Raw genomic sequence first — 18,368 nt, forward strand, 5'->3', positions numbered from 1 at the left:
GCGGTTATAGTGGATGTGAACTGGCGATAACGAAAGTGTGTTAACACATAACTGTGCCATACTTAAATACTAATGTAAACCTCTGTTATGTATATGATGCGATGTAGAAATTGTAAAACCTCAAACAAATTTAAACAAAAAAAGTGGAGAAATTATAGAATTGTGAAAATGAATGGGGACACCTACAAAATTGGGTGCTTATTTTTAAATCTCTGGCATGTTTTGCCCAGCTGAGTACTTGTGAAAGCAACGCGTCCATAATCAGTGTTGAATCATTGATTAAGTGTGGGTCTTCTAGTTAAGTGCCTCACCTGAAATATATGCTGCACCTATATTGTGTGTAAAATGTTCCACACTGGAGCTACAAACCTTGATCAATAATTTTGTATTGATTATCTAATCCTGATCATGAAGAGCAAAATGTGTGTCTGATGTTCAAGTACAAAGGAATTTTTTTTTTTAAGTATTTTGTATCAAGTTTTCATTACTAGATGTAACATTATTTTCCTTTCCTACTTTGAAGACAGGATGCAACAATTTCGGCTGGCTTTCGTTGGTCTTATATCAATAAGAATATTTTTCTTTCAATCTTTACTGACTTTCTTAAAGCTTGCAAGAGTAGATGGCGTTCTCATTATGTATGTTTTTAGGTTTCGCCTACCAGTTAGCGCAAACTGTCTGGTCGTTAAAGACCTATTGTGAGTTTGCAGTGGGCTTGCAGCCCACCTTTGTTTTACATTGGTTGGCTTTATTGTCACTCTCATGTAGCTGCTCTTATTCAGGAGCTTGCCATTCATTTCTTGTTTTTGTCCCTCCCTTGCAGCATAGCCTCTACTATACTTTTGATATGCTGACCTGTAACGTTCCACTGCTCACATCTAGGGATCTACTTGTTTATTTTTCATTCACCACTCCATAAGAGTGCATTTGTTTTCTAGCTCTCTCTCTCTCTTGTGTTGCTTCCTCCTCTCAAATATGCACCCACGCTGTGTTGTTCCCCACCCCACCCATCTTGTCTATAAAATTACCACAATAGGGATATTTTTGCTGGGGTATAGCTGAGGAGCAGACTCTGAGGATTTTGTTTGTTATATCTCCTGCATTCCACATATTGCATGAAAGCAAAAGCTTTGAGAAAGGCTTTTAAGGTGCATGGGGTAGAACCATTTGCTGCACGCACTTTGCTGGTGTCTGTTGCAGAAAATGTACTTAGCATCACACTTCTTTTAGAGTAGCATCAATCTATCTACTGGCTGCTGTTGAAGACCAAATGACTGAATCCTGCCAATAGCAAAGTAAGACTAGTTAAGCATTTCCATGTATATTCTGACACTACCTTATTCTTTTCACCATCTGCTACTTTTATAGGTGAATCAATATGTTGGCCATTGTCCTATATTGAAGGTTCTAGTCAGGATTGTGAGGTTTACCAACAATTGCTGTTATTTCATAAAAATAAAAAAAATCATCCTGGCCTGGTATTCATTAAACCCTTGGCAGTTAAGCATTTTCTGACTACAATACCAAGCCATTTGCTTTCTATTTAGTATACTTGACACTTAAGCCTCTGTAGCTGTTTCCTTTTTTTGTCCCTAACATCCAGGGGACTCTAAAGGTACACAGGGTTTGTGTATTCCCCGGAATGGGGACAAGAAAATAGTCAAAATCTACCGACATTTGATTTGTTTGTGGGGTGGGTGTGTATGGGCGGCGCTGCATAAGAAAGTGTGTTTTTTGTGCTGAAAATGATATCAGTTAATGGTTCGCTGTGCTTGGATCACCATGCTCCTAGCTTTCAGGAACAAGCCAGTTATTCCTGAAATTTTTGTACCACAGATTCTGTTTTTCCTAAGAGGTAGTCCTTTTGTCCTAATTTTTGTGGTTTTAGCCTTCTTGTAGTTTGTTGTAGAAGCAAGTGCAAATCCCATGGGTGATCCCAGACAGCTATACATTTTTGAAAAGTAGACTCAATTTTAAATTCAGCAAGGAGTCATTTTTGCAGATCCTCAAGGTCTTCCCAAAGAAACTAACTGTTGAGAAAAATTAAAAATAATAGTACATTTATGACTATTTTCATCTGAAACATCTGGTCCCACTGGCCGATTTATATAAGCAATACACTGTTTTGTCTGACAGACCCTTCTGGTCGCAGTGACGTATAGGGTTTGTAGGTTTCCCCCAAGAACAAGTGATACCGAGAGCCAACAGCTGAGCTGCACATTACAATTATTGTTCATTGTGTACCAACATACACAGCAATTCAAATATTAAATAAAAACCTTTGAATTTCTGGAATGTACACAAGTAACGGAGTTTAGGAGCAGAGGTTATATGAACTCTTTGCATTTGGAATTATCAATACTATTGTGATTTAGAGGGTATTTTGTAAAATGCTTTCTTTCTTGTGCACTGGCTTACATTTGGAAGCTACAAATGCAGATAAATCCAGTTAGTAATAACAAGTTTTCTACCACCCAGCATTCCTCCACGTCTCCTGATAAAAATAGTACCTCACTTGTGTAGGTAGGCCTAGCGCCCGCGACAGGGAAGTGCCCAAAATAAACCATGGACATTTCATATTTTTGTACTCAAAACTGACCCTTGTGTTTGCAATTTGGATAGCTGTGAATTTTGGACCCTAGCTCAGCCGGTACCCAGAGAAACCTACCAAACCAGCTATTTCTGAACAGTAGACACGTGGGGGGAGTTCATGGTGGCAAGACTTGAGTGGCATGTCTTCTTCACCAGTAGCCACTGCAAACCTTAATTTGTTTTTCACATTTATTTGGGGGAAATCTCTGGAATCTGCTGGGAGCCAGACATTTTCTACCTCTTCGCTTTCCCCTACGTCTCCCGATAAAAGCAGTACCTCACTTGTGTGGGTGGGCATAGCGCACGCAATAGAAAAGGGCCCAAAAGTCAATGTGGCGACATCAACATTTCCTATCAAAATATCACTTGATTTGGTAATGCTAGTAACTATGGTATTTGTGCCCAGGCATCACTCGGGGACACCTACCAAGTCCAGATATTTCTGAAAGCTAGACAACTGCAGAAGTCCAGGGTGGTGTGCCTGCCATGGATCTCTCAATGTTTTTTTTACCCACAATGTTTTGCAAAGCTCAAACATTGTCTACATTCTCACAATTCTGTATGGAAAAGTTCCGGAAACTGAGAAATCCTGAAATGTCCTATCACCCAGCATTCTCGCACGTCTCCCAATATAATGGTACCTCACTTGCGTGGGTGGGTCTAGCACCTACTACAGGAAAGGTGCCAAAATGCAATGTGGCAACATCAATAAAAGGGGTAGCTATGCTTTTTGGACCCAGGCTTGGTGATTACCTAGGGATGCCCACCAAACCCAGACATATCTGAAAATTAGATACCGAGGATGGTGTGTATTCTGTGGATCCCATGAGGTTTTCTTACCCACAATGCCCCGTAAACCTCAATCTTTGCCTAAAATCACATATTTTCCTTACATTTACCCAGCGAGAGAACTCCCCAAATCAGTCCTCCTCTGACAACTCACTGTAAGCAAATGGCATCGTCAAATCAGTCCTCCTCTCCTGAGATACAAATGGCTTCCAGTGCGCCTCTGGCAAGTAACGATGACTTCAGTGCGGTGGATGCTAACATATTAGTCAGTGGTGCAAGCGGACGTGCTTTCGCTACCATCGCTGGAGAAGGCATGTGGTGAGGGGAGACCCAGTGCTTCCCTCACAGGTGAGGGCTTGGATGTGCTGGACCCTTCCTTTAGTACCTACAAAGCAAGCTAAGTGGGTCAGATAAGCTGGTCTTCCTAAAAATTGGGTTGTGCTTCTAAAATGTTGGGGCAGCAATGCTCTGAAGTCATCTGATGCACTGTTGCAATACATTTTGCCCTACTGATGCTAAAACAAACTCATAACCGTCCTAAATTTCTACCTTTTCCCAAGACTGCAATAGATTCTTAAAACACGCACTCTAACTGGGTAAAAAAGATGCCCAACTCTTCAATTTTGCATTTCTTTATTTATGAATTATGTGATGTTGTAATTAACTAATTTGAAATTTAGCAAGGGGGCTTGAATTATATCTACTACTTTCTTTTTAAGTCATTTGAAATGTTTTTCCCCCAGAGAAGTATTCATGTAACATGATTTATTCACCGCTCCCCAAACCATATGCCATTCCCATGAGTATTGGGACTGGTACGAGTGCTGTGATAGAACAAAGTGCTGAATCAGGGAGTGATTGTTATCTGGAATAGCAAGCTTGTGAGTACCTGTCACGTCAACATACTTACTAAAGATCTACCTATTCATGAACTGAACCACTAAAAAGCATTTTTAACATACGGTTTGGTAGTGTTTGTATATTCGGTTTACTCTTGTGTGAAAACTTTTTCTTTTTTTCCCCCTTTGGATCAGACTTGGAAAGGTTCCACAGAACGGCCCAGAAAGATTAAATGTGATGTCAGAATGGAAAATTCAAGGTCACCAGAACTGCTTCCAAAACCTGAAGTGCATGAGACTCTTCTTTTTGAGCAACCCTGCTCTTCCTCTTCCAAGTGGGGCAGATTTCTCTCCTCTGTTGAGAGTTGTGAGAATGTGAGTTACCAGTCATATTCAGAAGGTTTCCAGAATCCAAACACCCTTCTAGGTACCTCTGACTCGACTGGTTTTCTGCAGGATAGAACTCAGCAAATCAATGAAGACTGTATGAAACCAGACAAAGGTGATTGGAATGGAACATGTATTGGAAGCTTGAGAAAAGGGAGTTTCCTCCCGCTACATAAATTGTTTCTCTGCACAAAGGGCCCACCCAGCGTGAACAATATCAACATCCCAGCTACGACAGACATTTGTCAAGATTCCCAGTTTGTCTGTAAAACTTTGTCTGCAACAGATATAAAGAAACAAGCCCCACCAACTGGAAGCTCCCAGTCACCCAAGTGGTTAAGTCATGGGACAACAACTCCTTTACAGTCAGTGCCTCATGCAGGTACTGCTGCCCAAAGAGGTCTGTTTCAGACAGATGAAGACTTTGATGATGATATTTGAAATGCAAACTGTTTAACACCTTTCAAGGTGTGCCTTCACTTATATTTGAGAAGATGAATTTGTTTACAGCATAATAAGTTTGGGATGGTTTCTTATTCTCTATTGTACTGGCACACACCCAAAATATTTTGTTTGCTCCAGCTTAATGTATATGTATGTTTGCTTAACCTATATGTATTTGTAAGATCGCTAAGTTACTTGAAGGTGGCAGATTTAGAGCAATTATGAGTGGCTGGGATTAATTCAGGAGCTCTATTTAACAGTTGTTTTTCTCAGTGAGATTTAGATCAGTGAACATTGAAGTCCTCTTTGTCTTCACAGATCCGGTGTAGCACTAAAATGGAAACAATTTACAAAGCAGTAGAGCAAAGACATTACAACACAATCAAATCTGTGCGCAATTCCATATAGGTGCAACCAAGTAGAGTATCCACTGCTTACAATAATGCTGCCAAAGCAGAACATAGACCTAGAGACCTATCAGGGACGACTCTTTTTAAGACTAACACTTATTAAGTCCATTACGTTCATTAAATAAAAGTGAAGTCTCTTGATGTCATAATTAAGTCTTCTTCGTTTCAATTCCAAAAAGCTCATACAGCCAACTTGTTTCGTTCAGATGAACTTCTTCAGGGCTACAGGTGATAACTCAAGCATAAGAATATGTCATCCAATATGTATGTATTCAGGCATGGCCATATGGTCTGCCTGAATACAAACATATGGGATGACATATTCTTATGCTTGTTTAATTATCTGTAACCCTGAAGAAGTTTGTTTGAACAAAACGTGTTGGCTGTATGGACGTTTGGGACTGAAATAAAGAGGACTGATTTATGATATCAAACGTCTTCACTTTCGTTTACTGAACCTAGTGGATTTGATGACGGTTATCCTTTAACAGAGTGTTCCCTGATGGGTCTCATGCTTCAACCATGCAGTGAAAGGATTGCCTCTCATGGAGATGAGAAAGGCTTTATTGTGCTTGACATGGCATTTTAGGAAATGTGCTTTTCAATTAGTCCTTTATTGCCATTTTGGCAATAGTTTTGTGTTGTGGCCATCTATCTGCAATACAGTTTGACATCTTTACAATCCAGACTGCTAAGATATTGCAGCAATCGGACAAAAAACTAATTTCAAATATATGCTTGAAACTGGATGAGAACTCTTATTTGGGATAGAAAGGACATATTGTAAATAGTTAATAGAAGTTTTCAAGATTTTACTACAAAGAAGAAAAAGAGGCTTTAGATTATTTAGGAGAAAATCATACCATGTTAAATTCTTTTTTTAATGCAATGACATGCTAATGTTCTATATTGTAAAGTTGACTCGCTCATTGTATAAAGTATAATGCACATGTCATGGTTACTTGGGTATTAGTTAATGCCTGGCAGTCACTAAGGAATGCAAGGTGTCGCACATCTTGTGAAGACAAATTTTTCAGGGGGGGTGTCTGCGTGAGCAGAACCTCTTTAGTAATTCTACTTTTTCTTTACAAATTTATTCTAATAAATTGTATTCCAGTAAGCCACATGTTTTGATTGTGCCACAACTTTTAACTTTAGCTTCTTCAGATAGACTGCACCTTTCTCCTATCTAATAATTCTTGAAAAAATACTAACGCCTACCTTAGGGGGCAGAGCCCACTCCATTTCAGGATTCTTTGGCTGTGAATTTATCTGTAGAGAACCTCACTTTTTTTTTTTACTTGTCATACATATATTTCCTATCTTCCCAGTACCTTTCCTCCAATCCCTGCAGTAGCAGTACTATATTTTGTTGTGTGCGAGTAGTGTACATAATTCATTACTGGCATTGACCGGATGTTTTTATACATGTAACTAATGTGAAACATGGGGGTAGCGCCAGAGTGCGGACTGTCAAGATGGTCGTACTGTAGTGGGCCTTTGAGTGCCAAAATTACTATCTGGCAATATTCATACCCTCTAGGCAAAATACGTACGAATAACCCACAATTCAAGCTGTCCTACCCTATATGGCTCTTTGGGGGTACAGCATGAGGAGCCTGGACAGACAGCCGATAGTAAAGCCTGACCAGTCTGAGTGTGATGCAGCCCAAATAGCGGCCGGCCCAAGGGTTTTGAGTGGCAGTCCGTACAGCACGCTAAGCCCCAGTCCCTCAGTGATCAGAAAATGGCCTCAAGATCTGTTGAATCTACTCTAGGAGAGGTGGCCAGACAGAAACAGCAGTGAGTCTGAGCGACAGCAACCCTCGATGTGCTGGACTGGTGGGCTCAGCGGCTCGTCTCCTGTCAGGCAGGTGCGGTTGGTGGCACCACACGGCCAGAAGCTTTGATGCTTAGCCAGATGGACACTGATTGGGGGCAGAAATAGTGTTATGATGTGACCTCTCTTGCGCATATTGGGACTCTGGAAAGGGCCTGAGATGTGCAGGGACTTTAAGGTGCATTTTCAATAACTGCTTAGGCCTGCCATAGATTGTGGTGCTACTGTGGATATTGGTGTCCTGACTGGTTTTCCGCTTCAGCAGTGAGACACTAAAGCAGTAATGCATCACCACTTCTGTGAAACTACCAGAACGGTCTACTTGTGTCCCCACATTGTTGGGTGTCAGGGAGTATCCTAATAATCTCATTCTGGCTGATGGGCTCCATCATTTGTAAATAAACAGGATAGGAAACCATGCTGACTGTGATGGGGCAATGGATTCAGTGATCGCACCACTTATGCCTTCCCCATCATGTACCATACCTCTGCGCACTAAGTGGGGGCAAACTGTAATTATTATTATTTATTAATGCCAAAAGGCAAGCTAGGTGACTGATCTGCTACCAGTTTAATTGGCTATCCTGTTTCCAGTGGTGTGCCCACACGGAAGTCTCAGTGGCTACTTTGATACCTGTGGTGTGATTGAGCAAGCTGAGGGCACTGAGACATACGTCCCGCATTGGCACCATTCCTTTAAGCTAACACACCAATCATGGGAAAAGCTGCTCAGCAACAGGCCAGGATACCTTTTGAACCAAAAAGCACAAATAAGATGGCGGCATCGAACAGCGAGCACAACCCATTTGAGAGAGCCAATCAAGGGGTGCCAATTTGAACGTAAAGACCCTTCTCAACGATATGCAACAAAGCTTCATTTCTATTGATAGTAAAATGTGTCCCTAAATCGCAGGATGGGCAACATGATCTTAAAACTAGACAAGGAAACAGAAGGAGAAAACCTGCATAACTCTAGCAGAACATGGGCATTACGCAACATAATAGTAAGGGTTCTCTGCGGGGATCAATTTATGTATTACTTGGTCAACAATAATATAGTCTTCTTGACGTACCATATTCTTTGGCACCAACTATCTGATAGAGATATCTAGGCGTCCGACTGGATCTGGAAGATTTTTATTTTAGCAATATCCCTGCGCACCGGTAGGTGCGTCGATCGACTCCGCATGATGGCGGTGTCCACACTGGAAGTGACGTCTGAATCACCTATACAGTCGCCACCTTGGTGCACTGAGATTTGTTCAAGTCATGTCAAATACGCTTTATTTGGTGCATAATATACATCCATAAAAGCATTCTAATAAAAAAAATAGTTAACATTCCTAATAATCGTTAAAATATGCAAAAAAGGAGTCTTACTTTCATGCAGTCATGCCATATACAATTGATAATACAAGAAAAATAATCATTACTAAATTAAAAAACAACATATTTCATTGTCATTTAACTCATTTAGATAAGGTACGTTTTCATAAAGGGCCCCATTAGGATGTCGGGCGGATTGCCACCGCCCGCCTGGGGGTGGCGATCCGTCCCGCGCTACCCATTACTATGGCGGGGGGGACCACGGCAGACGGAAAGACCTTCCGCCGCTTTTTCGCCCGGTCGACAAGTCGACCAGGCGGAAAAAAGTTTAATATGGTGGGCTAGACACCGCCATCCATATTATGATGGGGGCGGACACATGCCTTTCCGTGGCGGTGTTGCCGCCACGGAAAGGCATGCAGGAATCTCTTGCGGGGGCCTGTTGCGGGGCCCCCAGGGATTCTGGGGGGTATTCATGGGGGGTGTACCTATGGTACCCCCCTGCATTTCAATGTACAATGTGGCAGGCACTGCGCGGTGCCTGTCACATTGTGCATTGAAATACATGACATGCATTTTTAGCATTGCGGCGGATGTTAAAAATGCAGGTTGCGCCCGCCAGTGTGGCGGGCGCATCCTAATGGCCCCCACGGGACCACCGCCCTTAGGGCGGGCGGTCCCTTTTTTTACGTCGCAGACATTAGTTAGACGGGGTAAGTTTTCCTATAGCGAATAAAGTGCACAATAACAACTTATGTCAGGATAAAATAATAGTACTTCTGAGATTCAGACGTCAGGTTTTTCATACATTAGTACCTCTAAATGAGAGTTATCCTTTCGTCTCCTGATTGCCATTTGTATAAAAACAGTAACTGCATTCATGATTTTTTACTTTTCCAGACTACAAATGTATTAACATCAGATCATGACCCAGCCCAAAGGCAGGAAGGGGAAAAGTTGGCAGAATAGAAAGATAGAAGGTGACAAAGAGAAAACACGGACAAGTATAAAAAACAAGTGCAATCAAGTGAAAGGAAATAAGGGGGCAGGAAGGGGAAAAGTTGGCAGAATAGAAAGATAGTTAGAAGGCAGAGAAAACACGGACAAGTATAAAAAAAAACAAGTGAAATCAAGTAAAAGGAAACAGGGAGTTAGGGCCCTCTAGTGTTTAATGGACGTATGGTAGACTGCTTAAAATAAAAGTCTGCGTATTAGACTCACTCAGACTTCACCACATGCACACACATCTTAGTACCTCACAGCAATGCTGTCTGCTTGACAAGACTATTAACGGATTAAGTAAGTGTTATATTCAAATGTTCTTTAATAAACAAATTCCTGGACACATTTGGGGGTCATTCCCCTACTCCTTCCTGAATATTAAGACACTGCGGAGGTGGTCGACCTTCACAAAAGCATAGTACTTTGAAGGACGTTTAAAATACCAGATTTATTAATAGCTCTGTGTTCAAAAACACCTGAAATGTATTGTTTTAGCATGCTTGCCATTGCTTTTCTGTACTCTAAGCCGACATGAAAATGATGCTGATGTTTTTGCATGGACGTTCAGAGCTGTCAAGTGTCTAACTTCAAATCTGTGCTGACTTTTTCACTGACATCACGTTATATTCTCAGACTTCACTTTTTGATGGAATTTTTGTAAGGTACTGCAGGTAGACATTCAGAGACCATCGGTGTGTGGAATCGTACCTGCTAGCATGCTACCAGGTAACTCTGCCATCCAACTGTACAGGAGGAAGCAGGTGCCCGAGATTCAATCATTTAGAGCAATTTTACTTACAAAAAAAGTTATGAAGCCTTAAGAGCTGCATTTGTCCGAGAGTGGATACATCTCACTTGTTTGGGCTGCTAGGCTCATCCAGGTTCTACAATGGGGAGTCCTACCAATGTTCAAAACTCACAACCCATTAAAAATTCTTCACATGAAATACCTCATTATGCTCAAGGACCAATAAAATACACTCCCTTAGTGATTGCTGTTATAATGTTCCTCTAATTTATTCCGGACTAATTTGATTGGCAGCGCCGAGGTTCTTTCAGTGCCGAATCTCTTCTGACTGCTATTTAAAAACACAACAGCGGTAGCTCTGGTCATTCCCCATATAAATCAGACACCGTCGTGGGGGTGGAGGGAGGGAGCCGGAGCAAGGGTACTCCACTCAGCGTATCGGATCAGTCAGCTCAGCTCAGCCTCGTTTGACGAAATGTAAACGCAAGTTGTCGAAACTGACTCACCTCTGCAGGCCATATCGGCCTGCACTCTGTACCGAGTCCCGACTCCACTGAGGAGAGCGCGTGGTGGCATGCCACGTCATTGCTGCACTTTAAGCAGCACAGCGCGGGGGCAGGCCAGGGCTGTCATTGGTAGCACTTTTGCGCGCTACAAGTTTGACGGCCCTGGCACCCAAACAATAGGCAGCGCACCACAACACCACCACCACTAAGTTAGGTGGTGCGTGCATGCTGCCCCCTAGACCCTTTCACCGCGCACCGCACCACCTGCACTCGTATCATGCTGCCCCCTAGAGCCTTCACATGCTACTGCACCACTGCCAGATAGCACTCGCCAGGCTGGTCAAGTAGGCCTTGAAACTGACTCGACCTTCACAAAATTCACTCACATTTGCGAGCGGGCGAGTACATTTTTCGACCCCTGTCAGAGGCTCATCCTGACGTGAAGAGAGACTGCCCGCCATAAGGGCGGGGGTCCTGTGGGGGCAATAAGATGCACCCGCCACAGTTGTGGGCGCATCCTGCATATTTAACATTGCTGAAAGCACCGCCCACCGCAATGCTAAAAATGCATGTCGCTCATTCCAATGCACAATGTGACAGGTACCGGAAGGTGCCTGCCACTTTGTCTATTGAAATGCAGTACCCCCCATGTGCACACCCCCAGAGTTCTCTTCCAGGGGATCCTCATCATCGACTTGTTGACCGGGCGGAAAAGCGGCAGACGGTCTTTCCGTCTGCCGCGATCCCCCAGCCATAGTAATATGGCAGGGGGGAAATGGGTGGCGGGCGGGGGCGGATCGTCACCGCCATGCGGGCGGTGGTGAGCCGCACGAGACCCTAATGACCCCCATAGTTTTAAGCTAACTTCATCATCTCTTGGGCGTTCCCTAGCGGTAACAAGCCTTGTCTTTAACTCACTTTTACTATAATACTGAATCACTGACACAATATCGACCTACATTTTTATCGACAACAATGATATCGACCCTATATACTTATTAAAACAGCAATAATATTGAAACCATATTGTTCTTCAAAACTATCGACATCAAAAATATCGTACACATTATCATCGTGTTAAAAAATATCGAACATTAATAAAATACATACACTATATCTACAATATCGACCACTAGAATATCAACAGCAAAAATAGTTATTTTCTTATTTTCAACTTGAGTAAACATACAAAATTAAGCATCATAAATACAAATAAATACCTAAACATACATTACATATTAAATTAAACACATATTTTTTACAATAATAAATAAATAACAAAACTAAAACTATAAAAAACACTCTATTTAAAACAATACATATACACTTTCAGCATATAAAATCATTTACTTGCTCTTCATATGTATTATAAAACACAAACAAATATTTGTAAACAGAAAAAAGCACTCTTAATTAGTGTTCTCCATATAAGGAAATCAACTTACAAAACAATTAGGAAAATATAAATGAACCAATGAAAACACAATATTAAAACCAACCAATAAAATCAACTAATAATTTACATAACACTATAAAAAGCAACAAATATTACTCATTTTACACCTCAAACCAAGAACACTAAGGAAGGAGAAACTCTGCTAGTTTTCTACAACATTGGAGAACATCAGACAAAAACCTCTATAAATCTACTAAATGTAAGTAAAATAAAATATAGTAAATAAAACTTAAGCTAATGTTCTGAAAAAATTTACTTCCATCTTCAAATAAATAATTTAGATCTTTATTCTACTTTGAGACTGATTCCGATTTCAGTCAATAGGGCTCCAAATGATGGTCGGAGCGCTTCCGACTGAACCGGAACGTGTCGGCCGGATTCCTTTCCGACCGAGCCATTCTGATGGGCTCGGTCGGAAAGGAATCCGACTCGGATTTCCGGATTGCGGACGACCGATTCGGAGAGCCCGTCCGCTGCCCGGAAATCCCTCAGTGCTCCCCTGTCCGCCTCTTTGCGACCAAGGGAGTACAATGGCAGTTTTTCACTGCCTTTACGTGCCGGTTTTTCTGGCACAAAAAGGCAGTCGGATACTGTCTTTGCGGGCCCCCAGTAGGGCCCCCATGGGTGCGAGGCTGTCGAATCAGGGCACCTATGGTGCCCCTCTGTGGATCCCTGCACCCGGTGGCAGGCACCTTGGGATGCTGGCCACATGGTGCAGGGATGAACTGCACCCCTGCTTTTCACAATGCAGGCGTGCATTCCGCTCGGAATGCATGCTTGCATTGTGAAGTATACGAATGCGAACAAACTCTGTTCGGTCGCATCGTACAAGCAGGGCCATAACCGACGACAGCAGGTCGGTCGGTAACGACTCCTGACCGATGTCAGACGGACCTGAGTCCGTCCGACAGCGGAATAGGCCCCTTTATGTTTCCCCTACAGACAACTAAAACACAACGACAAAATTACTGAGAATACCCTAAAACAATCAACCAAATAAAGAAAGTATTATTCAAAACGCATTAAGTAAATCTGTAAAACACCCACCCAAACCAAAAATCCATCACAAAAACACACCCCACCCCATTCTAAAATGTGTATAAAATAGTAATATCTACTTTTTTCCCCCAGAATAAAAAAACAAATTTTGAATATTTAACACAGAAAGAATGGGTGTGCTACTACCAGAGAAGCAACTGTGCTATACACCAGGGGACATAATCACCCTCCTAATGTTACTGAGATTGAAGTTAGGGGTGCACTAGAAACTATTAAAGAGGCTAACACGAGCTCTCAAAGACCAGCAAGTGCAATTCTAAAAGAATAGCTACCTACCATCCCCATAGAAGCAACTGGCAAATGCCATCAATTGCTTCATTAAAAAAGACCATAGCACGTACAAAAGGGCCAACAACTCCCACACCAAGTCCTAAAACGTTTGTTGGAGTAATAATAACCCCAGAACTGTCTATTACTTTCAATAAGGAACCATTTATTATCTACAATAATAAAAGTAATGAAAAGAGATTAATAATGTTGGGCACAGCACTCAATTTAGTAAAGCTTCAGCAAGCTGAAGTATGGATGATGGATGGTGCTTTCTCAATATGTCCCAAACCCTTCTTCCAACTCTATACTATCCATGGACTACATCAAAATTGCAACATTTTCTTTATTTACACCTTGCTGCCTAACAAACACAATGCCACCTATATAGAAATCCTAAATAAAATTAAACAGGAGACCAATGATTATTTCCCACAAAAAATTATTATAGATTTCGAACAATCTATGATAAAAACTCAAAACATACCCACATACCTCAATTCAAGGGTGTTATTACCATTTTAATCAATGCTTATGGAGGCACCGCCAAAAATCTACCCTCCGTATAGAGTATGCAAATAACTCAACTTTTCAATTTCAAATAAAAAAACTAATTGCATTAGCCTATGTTCCAGTAACAGATGTTGCTGAACGTTACAATTTACTACTAGAAAGCCATTTTTATCAGCAGCATGAGCAACAATTAAGTCCACTAATGGACTACTTTGAAGACACCTGGGTTGGCAGATTACATAGATCTGGCCATAGGAAACAACCCAAATTTCAAATTCCCTGGTGGAATGTGTTCACTAGCACACTTAACCAACAAGCTAAAACTAATAACGCTGTTGAAGGATGGCATAATGCCTTCCAAGAAACCACAGAAAGAGTCAGACCAACACTTCACAAACTAATACCCTCCCTACAAAGCTACCAGGAAATCCGAATGCAGCAATCTATCACGCAACTAAAACCAAAAACCTCTAAACAAACAAAACAAATGTACCAATACCTTTAAGAGCAAGTTAAACTATATCTTAGTACAAAAGGCCTAGAGTACCTAGAAATGATTGCAAAAAGTCTACTATAAAATATCCATAAAAATCAAATTATTAACACATTTCTTTTACTTCATAGCAATATATAAAAATTATTAGTTATCTCACATTTTTAATTAGTGTGTAATATATTTGTAATAGTAAAATTAAATCTTTACACATTCATTATTTATGTGAGAAAATAAAACAACATTATTTACCTCCCAATAATTTTCTTAAACTTACTGTGTTTGTGTTTGTTGATTCAAAATTCCACATCTTGTAAAATAATCCAGAGAGGTTTGAATAAAATATCCTTAACCCCTTCCGTGCTCCCGTTGGCCAAACTCCCTCCCCAGTGCTGCCAATAGCCGACGCAACCCCGCCCACTCTTCAGAACGCCCGCACCGTGCGGTTAAGGTGTTAAAATGTTTTCCCAAAAAAATTGACAAAATATAGCTGTAGTAAAAATTGAATCCTCTGTCGATAAATTTACAATCTTGAATCCATCAAAAACCCGAAAATATATATTTTTTTAAAGAAACGCTCCAGGAACACCAACAAATTATTTAAGTGTATATAAAATATTAGCTTGTAAAACGAATATACACTTCCATAATTAAAAAAAGTGATCTTCCGGTAGCCAAAACTTCTTTACATTAAAACCTAGGAAATAAACATACAAATATTTCCACCCACACAAAACCACACATAATTCACTTAATAACATTACTACTAACATTGTACTATAAAAATAAACACATTAAACACTCTAATTTAAACCTTTCTAACCAGGCCTCTATTACGTAAATCGCGATAAACAGTCTATACCTTACTATCGCGTATAAAACATCATAACATCAGTAACAAATCTCTAAACACTCAAAATAAACTCGAACTACCTTCAAAATAAATATCAAATATAGTTAGATTAAAGAAAATAAATCTTACCTTGCTCGACATGAAGCAGCTTTCAACCGCGGGCTTCCAAATGACCCAAAACAACAGCGTGCAGTTGCAAAATAGAAGACCCAAACCAATATGGCAGCTTTAAACATAGAAAAGTAATACACTTTGGGTCCGATTCCGATTCGGTAAACTAATCCGTACGACCGAATCAAATCCATAGCCCTTTCCGTACGACTCGTCCAATTACCCTCCGAATCCCGTAGTACGATTCGTAGGAAAAATATACGACCGAATCGTTGCGAACCGTACGAATAGCAAGGAAAAATCCATACGACACGGACCCTCAAAGTGAACCGTAGAAATTGTAAACATGCTGTACGACCTGACAAGTACGATCCAGACCGGGGAATCAGAATGCGATTGGTACGGAAAACGCCGCGTATGAGCGAGTCGTTTCACTATTGTAATGGAGCCATACGCGAGCGTGTGTAACACACCGTACCCCGGCATTCATGGCGTGTGAACGCACCGTACCCTGGCATTCATGCGTATTTACGCACCGTACCCCGGCATTCATGGCGTGTGTACGCACCGTACCCCGTGTATGCACCATATCCTGGCATTCATGGCATGTGTACGCACTGTACCCCGGCATTCATGGCGTGTGTACGCACAGTACCCCGTATACGCACTGTACCCCGGCATTCATGGCATGTGTACGCACCGTACCCCGGCATTCATGGCGTGTACGTCGCGTACCGGGGATGCTGTTCGGGTCGGACTCTGCTTTTCCGGACGTTTTGAGCTCTCATAGAAATAGAGTTGTACGAAGTGTCGCAGAGACGAATCGTACTTGCTGGGCCAGAAACTGCTGCCTAATTACGTACGGTCGCGTACTGCGTGTTTCGGATACAAATCGCACGTATTTTTTAGTCGTACCGTTTCAATACGATTCTTACAGAGATCTGCTTTGGATCCGAATCGTACTTTAACTTTTACTCAAATCCTTTAATACTTCACTAGATGTCAATAGTACACTTCTGCCCTCCCCCGTATATACGGAAACCACCGATTTTGATTCCCTGCCAAATTTCTTCAGCTTTCCTCATATATCACTTGAGGAACTAAACCACCTTCTCAATGCCACCAAATCTTGCTCTCCTCTTGATCCCTGCCCCCTAAAAATCTTGAAGGCCTGTAAAGAGTCCGTCCTCCCTCCTCTCCTGCAAGTTATAAATATGGCCATTGATGAGGGATCGTTTCCAATCCCTTGGAAAGCGGCAGTTGTAAAGCCCCTTTTAAGAAACCTTCGCTCAACCCAGAAGTCTTAAAAAACTTCCGGCCAATATCTCTGCTCCCAGCCCCTGCAAAGATGCTTGAGGCCCACCTCAACTCTCATCTGACCTCATATCTAGAAAAAACGGGTCATCTTGACATCTCCCAGCATGGGTTCCGTGCTGCTCACAGCACCGAGTCCGCCCTCACGGTCATGGCTAATAACATCCGCACTGAGGTTGACAGAGGTCGGACAACTATGCTGGTGCTCCTCGATCTCACGGCAGCTTTTGATACCCTATCCCCTCCTATCCTGGTCGACCGGTTGAAGGGGATAGGGGTGAGGGGAAGTGCCCTGAACCTTCTGTCTTCTTTTCTCTCCCTCCCGAGATGTGCAATGTGGGGTTCCTCAGGGCTCTGCCCTGAGTCCCCTGTTATTCAACATCTTTGTAACCTCACTTGCCGAGGTTATAAGATCTTTTGGGTACCAAATATTGTCTTATGCAGACAATACCCAAATTATCATCTATGCTACCTCACCGACCACTGAGGCCGCTTTCAAATTTCAAACCTTTATGGAAGCGGTCTCCAAGTGGATGGTGCGTAATTACTTGAAGCTCAACGGTGAGAAGACGGAGGTCCTAGTCTTTGGAGGAAATCCCGACATCTGGTCCATGGACTGGTGGCCTCCCTCTCTAGGAGACTGTCCCCAACCCACTAATTTGGCAAGGAACCTTGGTGTTCTCTTTGACTCAGCCCTCTCCTTTGAACTTCAGGTAAACAGAACTGTATCCACCTGCTGCAATACCATCCCCATGCTCAAAAAGATTGCTCCCTATTTGTCATCTAACGCTCGCAAGCAGTCAACTGTTGCCCTGGTATCTTCCAGGCTTGACTATTGTAACGCGCTGTATGGGGGCATAAACAAGAAAGCCCTCCACCGTCTTCAAATGGTCCAAAACTCTGCAGCTAGGATGGTCCTAAACCTCCCAAAGCTATCATCCGCTACTCAGGCCAGAAAGGATCTCCACTGGCTGCCCATAAATGCCAGGATTTCCTTTAAAATTATATGTCTGGCACACAGAGCCGTGTTCGGCTCTGGCTCCGATGGCATAAAGGCTCTGGTCAGCCCCTACTCCCCCAAGAGAACCCTCTGATCATCCTCAAGAAATCTGCTGGCGGTCCCCAGATTCAAAAAGACGAAATGGGGAGGAAGAGCCTTTTCCACCCTGGCCCCTAAATTGTGGAATAAACTCCCCCCGAGCTTTCCAACCAACCTTCCCTGATCATGTTTCGGAAGCTCTTGAAGACTTGGCTCTTCTCCCAGGCATATCACTGAATTTTTAAATTTGCTGTTTGTTTTCTGTAATTGTAAATTGTATATATATACTTTATGTTTTTAGTCTGCGCCTTGATGCCCTCTGGGCTAAGTTTGCGCATTATAAATAACCCTTCATTCATTCATTCATTACTTCACTTCAT

General features: G+C 42.0%; 1 protein-coding gene across 2 annotated transcripts in view; it reads left to right on the forward strand.

Moving 5' to 3' along the window:
* Positions 1 to 8,908, forward strand: part of MRNIP (MRN complex interacting protein) — a 229,717-nt gene extending 220,809 nt beyond the window's left edge. The window contains exon 7 of one of the 2 annotated variants that reach the window (XM_086931337.1): positions 4,416 to 8,908. In XM_086931337.1, coding sequence (XP_086787463.1) covers positions 4,416 to 5,048 — 633 coding nt within the window. In that variant the 3' untranslated portion in view covers positions 5,049 to 8,908. The remainder of the gene's footprint in view (positions 1 to 4,415) is intronic. The other variant, XM_086931338.1, reaches the window with a different exon arrangement.
* The last annotated feature ends 9,460 nt before the right edge of the window (positions 8,909 to 18,368 follow it).

This window comes from Lissotriton vulgaris, chromosome 7 (assembly GCF_964263255.1).
Source record: "Lissotriton vulgaris chromosome 7, aLisVul1.2, whole genome shotgun sequence".
In the NCBI taxonomy this organism is placed as follows: Eukaryota; Metazoa; Chordata; class Amphibia; order Caudata; family Salamandridae; genus Lissotriton; species Lissotriton vulgaris.